This window comes from Eleutherodactylus coqui, chromosome 9 (assembly GCF_035609145.1).
Source record: "Eleutherodactylus coqui strain aEleCoq1 chromosome 9, aEleCoq1.hap1, whole genome shotgun sequence".
NCBI classification, from domain to species: Eukaryota; Metazoa; Chordata; class Amphibia; order Anura; family Eleutherodactylidae; genus Eleutherodactylus; species Eleutherodactylus coqui.
In genome coordinates, this window is record NC_089845.1 from 94,890,441 (window position 1) to 94,911,205 (window position 20,765).

The 20,765-nt window shown below is 40.9% G+C and overlaps 1 protein-coding gene across 2 annotated transcripts in view; it reads right to left on the reverse strand.

Moving 5' to 3' along the window:
* The window catches only part of RB1CC1 (RB1 inducible coiled-coil 1), a 131,949-nt gene that overhangs the window by 18,757 nt on the left and 92,427 nt on the right, over positions 1–20,765 (reverse strand). For both annotated transcript variants that reach the window (XM_066578082.1, XM_066578081.1), the window contains exons 15-19: positions 17,942–18,092; positions 14,142–14,250; positions 9,557–9,764; positions 8,439–8,487; positions 6,853–6,900 (exon numbers count right to left, since the gene is read on the reverse strand). In XM_066578082.1, coding sequence (XP_066434179.1) covers positions 6,853–6,900; positions 8,439–8,487; positions 9,557–9,764; positions 14,142–14,250; positions 17,942–18,092 — 565 coding nt within the window. The remainder of the gene's footprint in view (positions 1–6,852; positions 6,901–8,438; positions 8,488–9,556; positions 9,765–14,141; positions 14,251–17,941; positions 18,093–20,765) is intronic.

The following is a 20,765-nucleotide window of genomic DNA, read 5'->3' on the forward strand; positions in this document are numbered from 1 at the left end:
AATGGCCAGTGCTACTCACATTGGCAGCGCTGGTTAATAAAAGCAGATGTAATGTCTTAAATTAAGGCGCCATGCACACGGGAGGGTTGGATTCTGTATGTGAACTCCTGCAGCGAAATCCGTCCCTGGCAGCAGCGGTGTTTGTGCGTACTTGCTTTCATTTTCTTCTTTCTGTACTGCGGATGGTCCGTACAGCTCGCCGTTGGACATGTGCAGTACAGTTTGTTTTTTCCACGGGATCTGCGGCTTGTCCGCAATCAGACGCGGGTCGGAAGGCTCCCATTGATTTCAATAAAAGCTGTCTGTGCGAAATCCACAGAAAAATGGAGCATGCTGCGATTTTTCATCCCGAGCGGAAATCGCAATTTGTTTCCGCTCTTGTGCGTGAAGAATTACTTTTGCATTGCATGCTATGTACGGTGTTGGCTGCGGAATCCGGACACCGCCGCCCGCCCCGCATTCTGCTATTCAATCTGGTTGTGTGCATTCACCCCAATAGTGTATACTAGTGCACAGTGTGCATCAGGTAGTCAGAGAAGCCGGTGTGGCCATCTTTGCTTATCCAGGCCTGTGGGTTGCTCTTATACAGTATTTTTAAGAGCAAAATCAAGATATTTTGCATTCCATTATTTGGATAGCATTAGTTAAGATGAATTAGTGTTGCTGGTATTAAACAGACTTTTCCTAAAATATGAAGAGATAGAGATAAAGTGAGGAAAGCATGCTTAAATATCAGGTAGAGCACATAATCTGTGTGTGATATGAGAAAAGTCAGATACAATATACTTTCCAACAAATCAGGGAAAGAGAAATAAAACAGTAACATAATGAAAGATGATCAACTATTAAAATGTGATTCAGCTGATTTATGTTAATGCCTCAAATAGTGGCTACATCTCAGCCATTATACTGAAAGCCCAAACGCAGTGCGCTGATGTATCACAAATTGGCGTGGTTTTACTCTTTACGTTACAAGTAAATCTACTGTTTGACGTCAGAAACTGGGCAGACTTGAACAAGAATTGGTTAAACTGAATACAAATAGAATGATCTTCAAATGGGTCGAACTATGGTTGCCACGTGCAGCCTTGTCTATACAGCCAATCCTGTAAGTACATTAGAGAGGAGCAGCAGGAAAGTCAGGGCTATTCTGTATTGTCAGCAGAATACAGGCCTTGTTTTTGGAAGATGTAAAGGGTAATTGCACTTCTTAAAATTTTTCACACGTCAAAACATTTGATCAGTAGAGGTCTGGGTGCTTGGACCCCCGCTGATAACCCAGATGAACAGCCTTCGGGTGAGTGCTGTGCCCCTCAGCAGCTGAGGATGAAGGCATAGATGTCTACAGAAGTCCATGCGTCTGTCGTCCGTTGCCAAGATCAGCCAATAGGCAACAAAGACAGTCAAAGGGGCACAGTGCTCAGGTTAGCCCTGCAGCCCCTTTAATAACAGTAAGTCATTGACTTGTCTTTGACTGATCAGATCTTGTCAGACTATTATAGTATTCCTTTGTCCAGTCTGTCTCATGGTAATGCCCTGTAATTTATTTTTAGGTTATTTTTCAATTGTAGCATCAGTATTACTCATTGTATGGCGGTTATCACTCAATCATAGCATGACTGTATTCCATTATTTTTCTATAAGGAATGCAGTATATACAATACATTTGCACTACTTAAAGCTCAATATATAAAATCCTTTTAAGCTAAAACAATTGCCAACTACTGTCAACTCCCATGCTGCATTGAGATTCCAGAAGAATAGGATGATGCATATTCCAAGAAACCTTTTGCTTACCAATCTAGGTTAAAGGGGTTATCCAAACTTCTAAAACTGTTGGCCTATTCTCAGGATAGGCCATCCATATCTGACCAGGAGGGATGGGGGTGGACGTGGTTGCACTCAGGTTCCCTGTCGATCAGCTGACTGAACATAATTCTGTCTCCCTCCATCATTAAAATGTTCAATAACAGGCATATGTTATGCTTCTCTTTATATAATAACTTATGAACTAATGTGATCAAAGGGCTTTTGGCAACAGAGGAGCTCAAAAGCAGAGAGAAGTACATTCCTACAAGAGGTCAAGACCACTTAAATGTTTTGACATCAAAAGTCACATATTTACTTCTCCTTGAGGCCAATATTCAGAACATTTGAAGGACTGAAAGAATGCTTCAATTGCATGACTGCAAGCTGATGGAAAAGTTAATTCTAGTGGTAATAAAACAGTCATAGAAAAGAGTGTTAGTGCCTTATTATATAAGAGACAGAAAAAAAGACACCATGGGTTTTTGTGATGAAATTAAATTACCGGGCTAAATGTTCTAGGATTTAGAGAATCCAATAATTCTGCATCTCGATGGTTAACATTTTTTTTGGATATTTTACTACACTTTTTCTTAACGTTGTGACCATTAAGATGGGAAACTGTAGGTAGCACAATATGCATTAAGCTGTCAGCAAAATGAATAATGTACCATACCTTGACCCCTTCGCCATATATGACTGTGTCTTACATATAAACCTATGTTTTAGTAGCGCATAGAATTTGTTTAGAAACCCTGACAAGTTTTACAGGCCTGGAATATATTTTATTATTCTTAAACCTGCTGGTGTAATACAGAAGCAACGGGCTGACTAGTACATTATGTAACACATAAATCCACTGCTGTGTAATGTACATGGAATATTTCTCTCACTCATACAAAAAAAGTTATTTCAAGGGGGAAAAGTAACAGAGTATCAACTTACAGAGGTATTCCGGGACTTTTGCTATCGATGACCTATCCTGAGGATAGGTCATCAACAGTTGATAAGGGGAAGTCTACCCCCCGAGATCCCCGACAATCAGCTGATCGTCTGTCCCGCTGTCAGCAGGCTGGACGTAGTCATCGGTGGTCAGGGCCGGAGGTGTAGTAGGAGGTATGATTTCCATTAATTTCAATGGGAGTGACGCTGTCTATTACAGAAGAGTAATAGGAGGCATCACTCCCATTGATTTCAACGAGAGCGATGCTGTCTATTACACCTCTCGCCCTGACCATCGATGATCACATCCAGCCCACTGCACTGACAATGGCACAGATGATCAGCTGATCGTTGGGGATCCCGAGTGGCAGACTCCTGCCGATCAGCTAACGATGACCTAAGAATAGATCATCAATGGTAAAAGTCCAGAAAAACCCCTTTACAGCCTGGGCCTGGTCAAACAAAGTTGGCTGCACTCTGTACAATGCATCCGTAGTCTGAGACACTATGTGCTGCTCTGACTGGCCAGCGCTGCTCACGTGGGAAGGTGTAGTGTCTCAGTTTAATGGTGTATACTAGTGCACAGTCTGCATCAGGTAGTCAGAGAAGCTGGTGTGGCCATCTCTGTTTGTCCACGCCTGGAGGGTTCCTTTTATATAATATTGTTAAGACTTAAAGGGGTTGTCCCGCGCCGAAACGTTTTTTTTTTTTCAACAGCCCCCCCCGTTCGGCGCGAGATAACCCCGATGCAGGGGTTAAACAAGAACACCGGACAGCGCTTACCTTAATCCCCGCGCTCCGGTGACTTCTTACTTACCTGCTGAAGATGGCCGCCGGGATCTTCTCCCTCGGTGGACCGCAGGGCTTCTGTGCGGTCCATTGCCGATTCCAGCCTCCTGATTGGCTGGAATCGGCACGTGACGGGGCGGAGCTACACGGAGGCGCTCTCCGGCACGAGCGGCCCCATTGAGAAAAGAAGAAGACCCGGACTGCGCAAGCGCGTCTAATCTGGCGATTAGACGCTGAAAATTAGACGGCTCCATGGAAACGAGGACGCTAGCAACGGAACAGGTAAGTGAAAAATTTCTGATAACTTCTGTATGGCTCATAATTAATGCACAATGTACATTACAAAGTGCATTAATATGGCCATACAGAAGTGTATAGACCCACTTGCTTTCGCGGGACAACCCCTTTAACTCAAGATATTTTGCATTCCATTATTTGGATAGCATAAGTTAAGATGAATTAGTGTTGCTGGTATTAAACAGACATTTGCAAAAATATGTAGAGATTGAAGATTGAAAACAGATAGAGATAAAGTGAGGAAAGCATGCTTAAATATCAGGTAGAGCACATAATCTGTGTGTGATATGAGAAAAGTCAGATACAATATACTTTCCAACAAATCAGGGAAAGAGAAATAAAACAGTAACATAATGAAAGATGATCAACTATTAAAATGTGATTCAGCTGATTTATGTTAATGCCTCAAATAGTGGCTACATCTATATACTGAAAGCCCAAACGCAGTGCGCAGATGTATCACAAATTGGCGTGGTTTAATTCTTTATAAATATAAGCTTTTTACAAGTAAATCTACTGTTTGACCTCCAAAAACTGGGCAGACTTGAACAAGAATTGGTTAAACTGAATACAAATAGAATAATCTTCAAATGGATGGAACTATGGTTGCCACGTGCAGCCTTGTCTATACAGCCAGTCGTATAAGTACATTAGAGAGCAGGAAAGTTAGGGATATTCTGTATTGTCAGCAGAATACAGGCCTGGATGCTGGAAGATTTAAAGAGTAACTGCATTTTTAAAAAATTTTTGACATTTTAGAGTGACATGTCAAAACTTTTCACCGGTGGGGATCTGGGTAGACCCCCGCTGACAGCTCAAATTAAGAGGCCCACACTCACCCGATTGCTTTGTTATAGAAGAGGACAGGGACTCTGGTAATGTGCTTCCTGCTTACCTAACATCCAATCCTGGTTTTTCCCTCATATAGAACCGTATCCGAGATATGTGAATACAGCCCTATGCAGAAGACATTTATACTTGAAGGGAAACCTATCACCAGAAAAATCGGTTTACATTTGCCACCATAAAGTAAATGAGCACTACATTAGCAGGCAGCACATGGTTTTACACAAAAAAGTCATTCAGCATTTACAGAAATTCTTACATTATAGCACGCCCAGTCTGCAAATGCATGACTCCATGTTGAAGAGGTGAGTGCCATCATTCCTCAAGTCTTTTCTCTCTCCCTGTGAAATCTCGCTAATGCCCCGTGCCCGCTCTGGCGCATACACAGTGTGCTGGTGAAGTCACGGCGCATCACTGGGAAGAGGCAGCAGGACGGGCGCATGAAGCGTGTGTTAGAGAGATTTCAGCACTAGCAGCACTGATGTCCATAAAGATGATGGCAGTGAACAGAGGTCTCGTGTCCGCAGTTAAGTCTTGACTTGGAGGAATGTTGGCGATGCCTCATTGACTGAAGGTGGTGTATTTGCATGCTGTGCACACTACATATAAAAGTAAGAATTTCCTGAATGCTAAATGATTATATTTTGTGTAAAACCATGTGCGTCCTGCTTAGGTAATGTTCCGTTACACTGTGGTGGTGGATTTAAATTCACAGGGGCAGAAAAAGTCTATTGTAACCAAGACGAAAAGGCCCTTCACAAAATAGACATATACCTAAAATTTATCCTTTATCAGTATACATTAAAATTCTATTGGGCTACCAACACAGACTGCAGGTTCCTGTAACAACCAGAACCGCAGTAAGACCGATCGAAAATCCGATACTGTCACTAAATCACTTATCTGTGAGCAACTCAGATGGTTTTGCATAAACCGCTACCATCTAGACTTCTCATATACAAGTCATAGATGTACAGATGGTTTGCGTAAATGCACTGCCATCAAGACTTCTCATGTAAGGGTCGCGGGCGTGGTAGAAATCTCTATAGGAGTTTGATTTTGGGATGGAATGTCAATTGTAACCAGGAAATTATTCCTATTGGGTCGGTTCGGTGCGTTTCTCTACTGATACGGTAGTTCCTCAGGAACCGCTATCCCTCTGCACTAGTATCACAGTGTCTCTCTTTCCAGTGCTATAAATATTAGATAATTATGCAATTTTCCTGAGATCTCAGATATTTCCCGTATACCAAATACAGGCAGCAGGGATAGAGAAAAATTAGTATCAATGTCCTCTACGCAGGGTATTAATCTGGAGCAAAACTTGGAAATAATTGTCTGTCAGACTTATAATAAAGCCAGGTACACAAGAGGCTGGTGGACTTGCCAACTTACACCCCTCAGTGTTGATTACAGGCACTGGGGGATGAAAGACTACACACTCACTGAGCAATTGATAATGCTCAATTAGACATGTGATAAATAACTTAATCGCCCATCAGTACAGCCTCTAAGACTCTTTGTGCTCCAAAGATGAATAATATGGCCCCTAACCCAGATGGTAGGTTAGAGGCATCCGTGGTCGTGTGTTTAAACCGATTATTTGGGCGATAGGTTTCACTTTGAGAACAAAGATCTTCTGCAGAGGGCTATATTCACATATCTGGCATACAGTTCTGTAATGAACTGACAATCAGATGATCACCGGGACTGGTGTTCTAATGTACAGAACGGCATTGTTGTCAGAAGCAGACAGTTCCGTATATTGTGCAGTGTCCTGACATGGTACTGCAGTGGACGTGAATAGGACTTTGCCTGCAGTACCACACCGTGCCACTGTGCAGTGTACAGAGCTGTCTGCTTCTAGCAATAAAGCAGCCCTGTACAGTGTAACACCAGCCCTGGCAATCAGCTAATCACCAGGGTCCTGTGTGGCAGACATCCGCCGATTAGCTACTGAAGAAATATACTCTCATTCTGTATAGAGGATCGTAGAATGGTAGAGTTGGAAGGGACCTCAGGGGTCATCTGGTCCACCTTTCTGCTCAGTGTAGGATCACTAAGTCATCCCAGAGATGCTGGGTTTATTCTCCAACAGCATTATCTTAGAGACTACAAGCATGAAACCACTAAAGAGAAAAGTACTGTCTGGTATATCGTGTTATTCCTCACCAGTCTTTGATTTAATCGTTTATTTTCCTCTTCTTTTTGCTGCAATGTCTGAAAAGCAGGAACCAGAAAGATAAATAATTACATGCATTACCTAAAAATGGAACAGCTTCAAATACAAATCGGGAAAATATATTTCACACCACAAACTTTTTGATAAGGGAGTCACCATGATGATTGGCTGATTGCCCCTTGTATGGCTCCCAACATGGACTTAACTGCTGAATTTCAATGTAGTATTACATGGCAGATTATCAGAAGAATGGCCACCCATGCAATGTATGGACAGATGCAGTCAGTTCGAGTAGCTGCTTGTTCGAGGGGAACCCCACTATTATGACGTCCATATGATCTAACAAGACAACTCCTTTAACCCCTTAGTGACGGAACTTTTTTGCTTTTTTCCATTTTTGTTTTTTCCTCTTCCCTTTTAAAAATCTTAACTCCTTTATTTATCCAGACGTCGCAGTATGAAGGCTTGTTTTCTGCTGGACGAGTTGTATTTTTCAATGGTACTATTTATTGTACCATATAATGTACTGAAAAACTTAAAAAAAATTCTAAGTGGAGAGAAATGGGGTGGGGGGAAGGGGGGAATACGGGACCCCCGGACATCGGTCAGGGGATTTAAATGCCGCTGTCAGAATTGACAGCAGCATTTAAAGGGTTAATAGCCGCGATCGGCTGATTGCAGCTATTTCCCGCGGGTGTCAGCTGTAATAAACAGCTGACGCCTGTGCTGTATGGAGGGAGATAGCGCCTCTATCTCCCTCCATACACGTCCTGCAACGGCAGGATGTAAAATCACTATGGGGCCGTCAGTAAAGGGTTAAGAAACTCATGTAACTTTTACATGAGTTATTGCAGTGTGGATTTTAATAGAAGAATAAAAACTTTATTTACTTGTATTAATGCGGTAGAACTATGTTAAGAGGGACTGAAGGCCCATTTAGACTGACCAGTGTTGAACAAATGATGCCCAACACTCGGCCCCGCACATACTCTCTCTCATGCACCTGCTGCACGGGACTTAGTATCGTTGGCTCACAGCAGGGTGGCTGCAGGAGATTTTTGTCCTCACGCTCCCCCGCCCCTCTCAATTGACTTACCATAGCGGCTGTTCAGTACTGAACGGCTGCTATTTACACTGAGCGATCAGCTCATCGTCCATCGTTTATGCTGTATAAACGATGAGCAGATTGCTGATGGAGCCGTAGGCCTCTCTCACACAGGGGTTTTTGTACAGCACTTAGTGCTGTGCTAAACGCTGTACAAGGCTCCCATTAATTTCAATGGGGCTGCTCACACAAGGCTGAAAACGCTGCGTTTTGAAAGCGTTGCATATTCTATTCTTGGGCGTTTTCAGCTGTGTCTCCCATTGAAATGAATGGGCAGCGTTTTCAGCTGTGCTGAAAAACGCAGCTGAAAACGCTGTAAACGCAGCGTTTTTGCAAATGCCCTGTGAGAGAGGCCTTAGATTGTAGTTTCCACACCAGTTTAAAATGAACTAAAACTGTATATGTTAGTAAACAAGACAAAAGCTAAGCTCATTTAATGCACAACCACACAACAAGGAGACTCATACTTACCCTCTCTAGTTGCAAAATCTTTTGTTTTTCCTCTGACAACGTAACGTCACTAAAAAAAAAAGTAGAAATGTGCCGGGAATCAGTCATATTATTTAAAATAAAATCAAAAGCCGATAACCATAATTACACAAAACATAGTATTATCTATCTATAGTGATGTCACAAGTATGGGCAGTGAGTGACTGCTAGCCACGTAACCATGTTATGGAAATGCACCATCATACAGGATTGTCAGCAATGTCAGTGACATGGGGTCATCTAGGACTGGTCAACAATCTTGTGATATCTAGATCATCATCACGTGATCACAGTAGTCAGTTCCTGTCCCTCCATGTGACAGAACTACAGATAATACTAGTGGATTTTGGAACAGCAAAGAACAGTAAAACAATTGTTCAATTTTTGTATCTCGGGCCATTACAATCCGGATTATAAAAGCTGCAAGAAGTAAATAGTTTGGTATATTGTGTTAGTGCTGCAGGCTGAGTACTATTGAAGTGAATAGGAATCAGCCTGTAGTACCAACCCGAGCCACTGCATAATGTACGGAGCTGTCTGCTTCCTGCAGCAAAACAGCTACGAGTGGGACAACCCCTTTTAGCATGCAGTAAATTACTCAGAAGGAGCCCCTCCCCTTTTGCTTACAGCCCTTAGTGCCTGCTGCCTCCTGTGCTGTAAACGGACGGCGCAGTGCGTTATAGGTTACACTTTGACACACCACTAAACTACTGTACAGCAGCAATGCTAAAGAGAAAATTACAAATTGCAGAGAATTGAGAATTTTTGCAAGGCAATCGCAAGCAGAGCAAATGTATAATCATTTTTATGAATTTGCACTCAAAACAGATCTATTCGAAAACTGGTTTTGCAAACAGAAAGATTGAAAAAGAAGGGGAGACAAACGGCAGGACAACAATATATAATATTAGCCTATTTACTCAGTAGTTACACCAGTACAGCAAGAAGAGAAAACACAAAAGAAAACCGAATGCAACAAGATGAGACATGTATCTTCTTTGTGGGTCTTCAGTTTGCAGGTCAGTAGATTGCTGCTAATACAAAGCGTAAAAGATTGAACCCGCTCAAACAGTTTATCCCAAACCGGCGACTGCACTTACTGAACAGCTGTCATGCTGATTTCTAAAGTGGGCTCCATCCTGTCTTCATCCTCACAAGGAAGGTCAGGCACAAAAGCTCCGCTAGGCTCAGAGGCATGAGCCGTGTGAGACGAAGACACAAAACTCCTTAGCTTGCAAACTTCCTCGTCAAGTCTCTTCTTCTCCTCCAGTAAACGAGCTCGGTCTTCAGACAGGGTTTCAATTAAATCTGCAAAATAATAAATAAATAATGAATTGCTGCATACCCCTTTAATATATACTGTACTGTGGTCTCATGAAGACCACCCCTGACAATATACCCTTCGTATGTAAAACACAAAAAACATCCCCACAAATGTGGCATCACTGTGTTTAGAATGACCAAAGTATTAAAGTCAGTACATTATTTAACCGCCACGGTGAATTTAGCTGATTTTGCTTTTCTTGTTTCATGTCCAACAAAAAAAAAAAAAACCTTGCCCAGTAGTTGATAGAAAAAAAACCTGCAGATTTTGTTAATTTTGCCTCTAGAGAAAATGGAATAACGAGTGATCGAACTGTTACATGTTCTCAAAAACTGGAACAACAAAGACTAAAGCCCACCCCGCAACAAACAAGCCCTCAAAGAGCTCAGTCGACTAAAAACCATGGTACGGTTCTTGGAATGTGGCGACAGAAAAGAAATTCTCAAAAGACACAAAAACTGTTTTTAGCATAGAAAAATAGCAAAACATAAAAAAACTATAAAACATAAAAAACACTGTATAAACTCGGAATCGCTGAAATCGTGTTGAACCAAATTATTTAATATGCACGATGAATGCTGTAAAAAATGAATGATTCGATTCCCAACAGCCCCCTCTCCACCAGAAAAAACAAACATAAAAGTGTATATTACATTATAGGTAGCCCCAAAACAATGCCATTAAAAAATTACAACTTGTCCCACAAAACACAAGCCCTCGTACGGCTATGCTGACCAAAAAATTAAAAGGTTACAGCTACAGGAATATGACAAAAAAGAAAACTGAAAAATTACATGGCCATTAAGGCGCAACCAGGCTTCAATACAAAAGACTAACTCCGTATACCCTACTAGGTAAGCAGTTTTAATGACTTCTTCTACCATGTATTACATGGTAATACAGGTATGCAATCTCCAATTTGTTAATAGCTCTCATGAATATGTGGCAATCTGGCTTGTTTATAGGGATGTAAGTTGTGTTTCCTAGCTCATGGTGGGTTCAACTGTTGAATAATTCGGAACATTCTACTTGTCCAGGGTATATATGTGCCTAGCGTTATAAAGGTTATATTCATGTTCTTTTCAATGATACCTGCTGTTATTTGTGAGATGAAGCTGTTTGACGCTTACGATATTTGGCCCCATGGTCACCATTCTAGAGCAGATTTCACCTCTCTCTGACTCTATGCGGATGCTATCTAATGACCAGCTCAAGCAGGAAACCACCAAGTCTACATTGTGAATATCTTCCACAGTTACATCATCCACTGTGATGCAGTTTCCAGAAAGTTTACAATTATTCATAGTATGACACACTCCATAATACAATTACGGCTACTTTCCTAAGGTCACGCAATAACAATGTTGCATATTATTGAGGCGCTGTAATATGGATCTAAGAAACATATTATTTTAACATAATTTAGCTTATAAGAGTCATACTTCTCGATGCAATTAAAAATAAAACTACTGGAAATGTTGCTTCCCTTTCAAATTTTGGAAAAATGACAACGGGAAATGGTAGCCATTCCACAGAGATTACAGCGCCCTTCATCCCCAAAAGGTAAACTGGCTGAAAAAAGAAAAGCAGAAGTTTTTCATGCAGTCTTTTGAGCCAAACTGAGAAGTAGATCCAGCAGGAAGCCAAATCATAAGTTCTTCCTTTGTATTTCCCATATGGTTTCAATCCACTTCAGGCTTTTGCTAAACCAAAAAAGGGGCTTAAAAATATTAAAAACCTGTGTGTTAAAAAAGAACTCCATCAGAAACACATTTTTTCATCCCTGCGCCCATCATCTGATAGGAGAGCTCCACAGGCTATGTATATTGTAGTCACTTCAATGCAGTGCAGCCCCCTGTCTGATGCTTATCATGCACTGTCTTGATCTATAGATTTATTCCTGTTTTCTCTTCAATACTGTGCTAGCAATTCCATGATGCATCAGCCCAGTATCACATGACCAGCTATATTCTGAAAGCTAGAAGGACACTGCAATTATCATTAACCACTACATCTACCTAAAAAAAAAGCTAACGACAATAAATATACAGTCATGTAGGATGAACTGACATCTCCCTCATTACAGTTACATTAAACTTACAAAAAAAAAAACACTATAAAGATATTATACTACAATATGACTCCTCTGGTGTCACAGGGAAGGCCCATCACATGCAGGGCCCCCTTTTCACCTGAGAATGAGTGGGCTTTCAGGTATGTTAGTAGTCAATCCAATATCCTGTCACCTTGTGACATCCAGAATGGAGGGCGCTACTCATCTGTGTTGTGTTGGATATCCACTTATGTCATCTTTATAAAAAGGTATGTGGTCTTTAGGATTGTGACTGTGTAAAAGGCACACCTGCTCAGAGTGGTCTCACAGCCGCTCATGGAATAAGTTTACCGTATATACTCGAGTATAAGCCAAGGGGGGCTTTTTCAGCATATTTTTTTGTGCTGAAAAACTCGACTTATACTCGAGTATATACGGTATTTTTTATAGAACCAATTGCCTATTATCCATCATTTTCCCTGAGCACTTTTTTAATTGTTTCTTCACTTGGTATTCAAAGTGTGATTTTCATCAAAGACATTAATAGCATATCTAGATACTAGCAAAGTCTGACAAGTGGTACAGGAGAGGTAGTGGGGTCTCTCTCCATTTAAGTCGAGTGTGAGTTGCGTCCAAGACTCTCGGGCTTCGTCAGTGTGAGACACCACACATTACATGTCCCATTCTTCTGCAAGACTCGCACGAAAATAGGACAGACATGCAGAGATTTTTCGAACTTCGAGCATGGGTCCAAGTGAAAAATTGGTAATGTAAATGAGCTCATTTAAATGAATGGTTAATATTCCGTGAGAGTTCCGTCTGTCTCGGATAAGGACAGAATTTGCATGAGAAAAATCGTCCGTTGTTGATCTTCATAGTGGACCAAAAAAATCATGTAACTTTAAGGTAAAAAGGAGGGAGGCCTTAGGGTACACTGGAGAAGTAGAAAGATGTTCTACTGTTCTGAACTTTCTAAAGGAAGGTCATCGTTTTGAACTGGCAGGAAGAGGCAGTATTAATGAAAAAAACTAAATACTTTTTCCTATTTTAAATCATCTGGGCTGAATTCAAGTTGCGCTGAAGGAGACTGAAGAGGCATTTCTTACATAATTTACTAAGGAGCTGAATGTAAGCAGTAAATGACAAATTCAAGTGAAGGACATCCCTACACGACCTGGTTAGTTGTAGGACTTTACACAGAAAATATACTGTATACTGAAAAATGTTTAGAGATAAGGAAAAAAAAAGCTCGGCTTGATGGGAGTTTGACGGACAACATGACAAAAGGAGACGCGTTCACAGACTTTTGGTGCTATTGAAGACAGCTGGTGAGATTTTATTGGAAGTAGTACATATTTTGGGGTCTTCACTATAAAGAATACTAGTACCAGTGTTTCTACTGGCCCAATGCACCACTTACTAATATAATATTGTGAAAGGGATTGGAGTTGGTCACAGGTCCTAAACCAGCAGAGCCGGACAGCAGCCGTGTGCTTATAGGACCTATGATGACGTCACTGTCATGTGATCAGGGGCGGATCTCAGAGCCCTGACGACTGATCATATGAAGGTGACATCACATGTAACTAACAGAGTCACTCACAGACAGGTGATCGTTCGTATTTTGATTTAAAAAAAACGTTACTGACTGTGTTTCCAAGTTGAACAGTATAAACAGTCAGTCATGTGAAATCTTCATGTTGTCCATGTTTTTGTTAAAGCTTGGAAGGTGGCTGGTGAGCTGATTTGCATTTTTAAAAATTTTCTACCTGTAAAAAAACCGCACCTAAAAATTGTGGTACAATTTCAGAAAAATGTTCTTCAATGTAAAACTGTGTAGAATTTGAAAATCCCACCCTCTACAGTTCTTTAACATGTTCAAAGACTGGATTAAACAGTTAACCATGTGCACTCAGCAGAATGGTGGACACATCAAACACTTCATGTAAAGCACTTTGCAAAGCTTTGTGCTCGCTCAACTCCTTAACAATTGTAAGATAGGGCAAAAGGGCATTTCTGAGTTAATTCTAGCCAGATCACATGGCCCTCCTTCCCATTTGAAAAAACCTGAGCTGAATTCAATATGGCGGATTTCAAAATGGCTGACGAAAAAGTCTTCTCCCTCACAGTTAACACTTTCACACATTGGAAGTCCGTTTTCTCCTTTTTACACCAGTTAAATGGGTTTTGTGCAGAGTTTTGCCTCACTCGGTATATTACACACACAGTTCATGGCACGTTAAGCTCAAACATTCTGCAACATATGTCAGGATTGATAGTTTGATCTTCTCCAATAAAGCCCACTTACCTTTATCTCTTTCCTGCTGCTGTGTAACACTCTTCAGCTTTTCATTAAGTTCATTAATTATATTTTCTTTTTTAAGTCGTTCTCTTGTTAAGACAGTGTTAAAGTTTGTCTATGGGAAACAAAGAGGCAATCCAGTCATAAATCTAATTATTCATAGAATATTCCCTGCAGATACTAATCGCTCTTTTTTTTGATGAACAGTGTAATTAATGAGGAATAAAGTAAAACAGAAAATGTACTATACGGCTAGGGCTACATAGCAACTTTGGCCATGATACAAGTCACACAGCCAAAAAACCCTGTATAGTCCTGTGATTTCCTAATCCAACACGTGTCAATGTGGGTTGTGTTGCCACTCATAAAATGACCCACATTGACTACTGTTAGTTTAGAAGACCATGGCTGAAGTTGCCATGTAGCCCTGGCATAAATCTAACTATCATGGTCAAGATGATTGGAGGTAGACTGAGCATCTCGATCATTCTTCTTTAATTTGTAACTGTTGAGAGCTACGAGTTATTGCCTGCTGAAGGAAAACCAAGAAGATGGTGCCTGAAGTCTTCTCACTGCGGCGGCAGGGAATCAGATTATCGTATAGTCTACATTTTACGCTCATGTTCATCCTTAACCTCTTGGTTCATAAACCCTAATCCTGCAATTTCCATGCCCCTTAAAGAGGATCTGCCAGTGTTCCTGACATGTCTAGTTTAATAAATACTGGTATTTTCCATTAACCCCTTAAGGACCAGGCTGTTTTGTAACTTACGGACCAGACACTTTTTAGGGATTTTACTCATGTGGTAGTTTTATTGCTCTATTTTTTTTCTCTTTAGCTACCAAAATTATTTTTGCTGCGTTTTTCCCCGTGATATACAGGGCTATTTATAATATCCTTTTCACTGACTTTTTCCCCCCAGTTTTTTAGTTTTATTGGATGTAAAAAGCTAAAAAAACATATTTTTTTAAATTTATAGTTTAGTTTTTTTTAATTTGTATATTTACGCTGAATTGAAGTATGGGAATGAGTTCCTCATTTTGTTTCGGACGTTTTGATATATAATATGTATGGTTTGGGATTACAGGTCAATATAGCGACAGTTTTGGTTGGCATCAGCTTTGGGTTATTTTCTTTTTTATGTATATATTGTTGTTTTATTCTGTAATTTTGTTTAATTTATGTAATTATTCTTCTTACTATGTCCCCCATGACGTCATAAAAGACCTCTGAGGTACATTCAGGTTTTTTGCTTTTTTTAAAATTTGACATTTTTCCACTGTAGCTGGAGCAGTAGCCGCAGTTACAGGGAAAAACATGCCCTGTAGTGACAATAGCCACCTTCAGAGCTGGCCAGGGTCTGCTGGGACCATGTAGCTCTGCTGTGCCAGAACTCACCTGGCGATCACTGACTGCTGGCTCGCATAGTGGAAGAAAGATTTACACATTCACTTTTTTAGTACATCACGCTCATTGAGCGATGTGTACTAAATAAAGGAGGAGGCAGAAAGGGTTAAAACCCATTTCTCCCTCCTCCTCCGAGGTATCCGCTGTGACTAAGAGCTGACAACCCATCCTGCTTCTGATTGATTGCAGAACAAGGAGGCTTTAATCTCCGCATAATTTTACATATAGCTGGGCTTTAACCCTTTCCAATCCAATTTGTTTCCTGGTTTTCCTAGGGGGCTTACTCTTTTTCTGCCGTTATACAACGGCGCTATATGTTGGCTAAAGCCAGTACTGCATGAGGTGACATGTTAGACAGCAGAGAGGCTGGCAATATACAGTAAGAGAACCCTGAAGGATGTCTTCCAACATCGGAGCTGTACAACCTTAAATCATAATGCCGTCAGACAGTGGATTGGAAAGGGTTAAGCCCAGGACCAAGCGCCGTACATTTACAGTACTTGGTACTTATTGTGTGAACGAACAATTCTGGAGCATCATTTCTTAGAGCTCTGCATTGTGCCATTTCCCTGTTACTCCGTATACAAATTTTTGAGTAAATTATAAAAGTAACTGCACTTTCAATTTTTTTTCGAAATGTTCAGCTTCTCCTCCTCACAGCGCACCCATTCCATGCCAAACCACATACACTGTCGGGGGTTTCTCGCTGGGACATACATTAGTACAGTATGTGACAACCTGACACTCTGAGGCTGGGTTCACACAGGGCGGATTTGCTGTGGAAATTCCGTCCGGAATTTTGCCGCGGCAAATCAGCCTGCGGCCGCTAATCCCGAGATTACCCAGCCATGTGGACGAGATTTCTCAGAAATCTCGTCCACAAGGGACGGCGAATTCGCAGTGGAAAAGGCAGCAGAAGCCGGCGCTGCCGCGCGGAATAGCTGGCCGCAGCATGTTCACTTTTTTTCTTCTTCCGCTGCATCTGCGCTCTCCTCTATGCGCTCTCCTCTCACCTTCTAGGTGCTCTCCTTTGGGAGCGATGATACCCCTTCCGACTCACGTCATAGACCTCTCACTAGCCAAGCCAGAATCCTACTGCCCACTGATGAGAGGCAAACAGCCCGAAACAGCTGTCTGTGTATGGATTTTGGCTTGCTTCTCAATTCCCAATCATTGTTGCATTAACCTATATAAACGGTCAGGCATTGATTTGTAGGAATGCTGCCATTCAATAGGTGGCGCTGCAGAGATAGTTCCATCTTCCTCATTTGTCTGTATAATATTGTCATAGAGGGTGTGTGGAAAACTTGGCAACAACCTCAATTGAGAACTGTACTAGCTGCCAGTAGTGATTAACACTTGGTAATCCGTGACAACTCAAAAGACGCAAAATATTGAAAGACTTCACAAACTAGTTATTAAAGGGGTATTCCAGTTTAAGCCAATAAAGTATAATCATTATGTAATTAAACATTGTGCATTTTTCTAAATATACCATATGCGTATTCATTTCCTCCGAGTTCTCAAGATGTGTGTTTGCTGTCTATGAATGTGAGTCTTCATTTTTCTTTTGAAGGACAAAACAATCATCTGTCCTGGTCATGTGATGACCACAGTGGTGCCAGCTTGTTAAAGGTACAGTTATTAGAATTAACTCTTCTAACAAGCGAAGCACTCCTGTGAACATTACATAATCCATAGAAATTAAACAATGAAAGTTCTTATTCAAAGACTACAAGCAGAGATCCTGAAATGTGTTAGAAATTAATACAGAAAATATATTAGAAAACTGTAAAGAATTGTATTTGGCAAAACTGGAAAACTGCCTTCAACCTAATTCATACATTGTAGATTTGGTCAAACATTTGCAGCAGTATATTAAGCCAAAGCCAGGAGTAGATCCTAAAACCAGGGAAAATATAATGGGAACAGTTAAACTCCTTTCTAGTCTTCTACATATCTAACTTTGAAGTTGGATTCAAAACACCGATACAAAATATGGCCTGAATATATCTTAATAGGGTTGTTCCAATATTCAAAGTTATCCCCTTTCTGACTTGGGGAGGGGAAAGAATCAACAGCCAAGGGTCCCAAAAGTCTCCACATGAATAGAGCAGTGGTTTATAATAGTCATCGCAGCTCCATTCTTTTCAATAGGACTGTCACAGTCAAGTTCAAGCCCTCCGCTATCTCACTGAACTACATGGAGTGGCGGTGAGCATGTTTGACCACTGCTCCTTTAATACAAGGACCATCAGAACTCCCGTTCTCAGGATCAGTGAGGGTCTCAGAAATTAGACCTCCACCAATCAGAAAGTTATCTTCTATCCTATGGATGGGGGATAACATTCAGTGATGGCACAGCTTCTTTAAAGCGATATGCCCTGTTGTTACCAACCTGTTGTTCTGCTATAAGGGAGATCCTGAGGTTTTGCAGTTCTTCATTTTTTTTCTTTTCCTGCTGGTCAAGTTGCTCAGAGATCAGCTGCTTCTCCTGATGAAGCTTTTCTTGAAGCTCACAAACCAGACTATGTGCAAACCCAGAAGAACTTAAAACGTAGAAAAGAGAGTTGATAAACATGATAAAAAAACAACATTGCTATTAAGTTCTATATTATTACAATATAGGTAAAGTGTAACTGTCATAAAAAAAAACAACTTTTGAAACATCATAGAGAAATGTCAGATATTTCCATCAGAAGGAGGTCAGAGTGCTAAGAGGCTCACAAACACTAAAACAAACTGGTAGAAGTGCTTGCTAGCGGATAGCGGGCTCATGGACAATCTATTTTACACTTAGTTATCTGGTGTATATGCACCTTCAGGATGCCTCATTCACCTCCGTTTGGTCTAATGTACCAACAGCGTCCATCCTTCCAGAATTCAGTAATACTCCGGCCATGTGATATAAGCTCCGCCCTAATTTTCCTTCACTCTTAGCAGAGTAATTTAAGTAAGGTACTGAGCATATAGAATGTGATAAGCTTAGAATTGTACTATACATGCTCTACCTTATGTGCATCTACCATGTTTCTCTGAAAATAAGACACTGTCTTATATTAATTTTTGCCACAAAAGAGGCACTAGGTCTTATCTTTGTGTATATCTTATTTTACTTAGCTAGTAGGCTCGGTCCAGGTCCCTTCCACTGCTCTCCAGAGCCCCGGCGCAGTTAATGCAGTCCTCGGCCGCTCACACAGGATCACTTCCTGGTTACAGGATTCATAAAACTCGCCTCCACAAAGCAATGGCTGTGATTGGTTCTTCAAGCACTGCATTGATTGGCTGAGCAGCGACACTCGAAGAACCAATCACAGCAATAACATCATGGTGCTGGCATTTATGAATTGGCTGAGCTGCAGCTCAGCTAATTCATAAATCCTACCTCCACAAAGCGATGGCTGTGATTGGTTCTTTGAGTGCTGCTCAGCCAATCAATGCAGCACTGGTTCATATTGGTTCATTGAGCGCTGCATGGATTGGCTGAATGGCGCTCAAAGAACCAATCACAGTCATCGCTTTGTGGAGGAGGGATTTATGAATCCCGTAACCGGGAAGTGATTTTGTGTGGGGGGGCCGAGGACTGGGGCAACCACACTGGAGCTCTTGAGAGCAGTGGGAGAGACCCGGACTAAGTCTGCTAGGTAATGTATTCCTATTTTTTTAAATGCAATGTAACTAGGGCTTATTTTCGGGGTAAAGCTTATAATTCAAGCTTCCCTGAAAATCTTGAAAAATGATGGTAGGGCTTATTTTTAGGATATGTCTGATTTTCGGGGAAACATGGTACTAGAGGGGCCTGGAGATCACATGCACTATAACGGGTCATTGAGGGGGGGGGGGGGGGGGTAGATAGTAGAGCCCTGGATGTGAAGAATTCAATTCCTAAAAACAAAACTTCAGGCATGGGGTCAAGTGACAAATGACTGGTTTGCAAAGCAGATTTAAAGCACATCTGAACATATTTGTATGTTGTATAACAATGTCTTATTAATTAAAGCCTTATTAATTCTACTTTCCATGTCAACGATCTTACAGAACAGAACAAAAAAAGATCAAAGAGGCCCATTTGTTTTTTCTAGGTTCTGTATAAAACAAAACCACATTTTTACAAATAAAAATTATTACCGATCTTGTTGATGACACAGAACTCATTTACCTCCAAAAATGATTTCTAGGGCACATAAGAGATCTTGAAATCGCATCGTCACCTGTCAACTTTTTTCATTATCAACAGAGATGCAGAGTAAACTGGGGTACTCTAACATTAAACAATGCACGAATCAAGTCTAGAGAGTATTAGATCAGTAAAGCAGGTATCTCGTCTTTCAAACTGATGGCTTATCTTTAGGATAGACCATCAATATTAGTTTAGTGGGGGGTGCAACTCTCTGAGCTCTTGCCCATCAGTTCTTGAAGGAGCCGCATCCGCTTCATTGTTCATCGGGCACAACTGGCTGTGCCTGATATTGTAACTCAGTCCAATTCACTTTAATGGGATGAAGCTGTAGTGAACTGCAATACCAGGGGACAGGTGCTACTAATTAAACAATAGAGGGGAAATGGCACTAGACAAAATATTGTAGCCCCTTCAAACAACGGATCAGCAGGGTGGGACCACCACAGATCTAATAGTAGGTTAACCATTACTGATGCCAATGTGAAGAAAATATGAGAATTATGTATCCTGTTTCTTCATAATGTATGTATGAATGTAGGAAACAGATTGGTTTTAGTAGCATCATCCCATATACCACGTTATATAAATATTTCCATGAGATATATTAGTATGTCCGAACAAATCCACAACCTGAGAGGTAGTCAGTAAGACGTCACCAAGTGGAAGCAGTCTTCATGTAACCACAAACTATTCCTAGAACTTTAAGTAATAAGATAAAGAATATATCTTGTGTTTATTAATTAGGGAATTGTATTATCTAGAGCTCTGATAGCTTTCACAATGAGAACCTACAGTGTGTACCATTAATGGTGTACTTCTAGGAGAAAAGAAATCTGCCCTGGCCATCATTGCGTTCATTATATAAGCAGAACAACAAATCTCAAAAACTAGATTAGAATATTATATTACTGCAAAACTTTCACTAGAATAAACTTTCTCTGCTGAAAAAAGGATAAAAGCCAGAATACTGCTGAAACGAGCGGGAGACATTCGATTTATCAGACGACAGCAGCAGGATAGTCAAACTCCCTGTGCCTTTTTC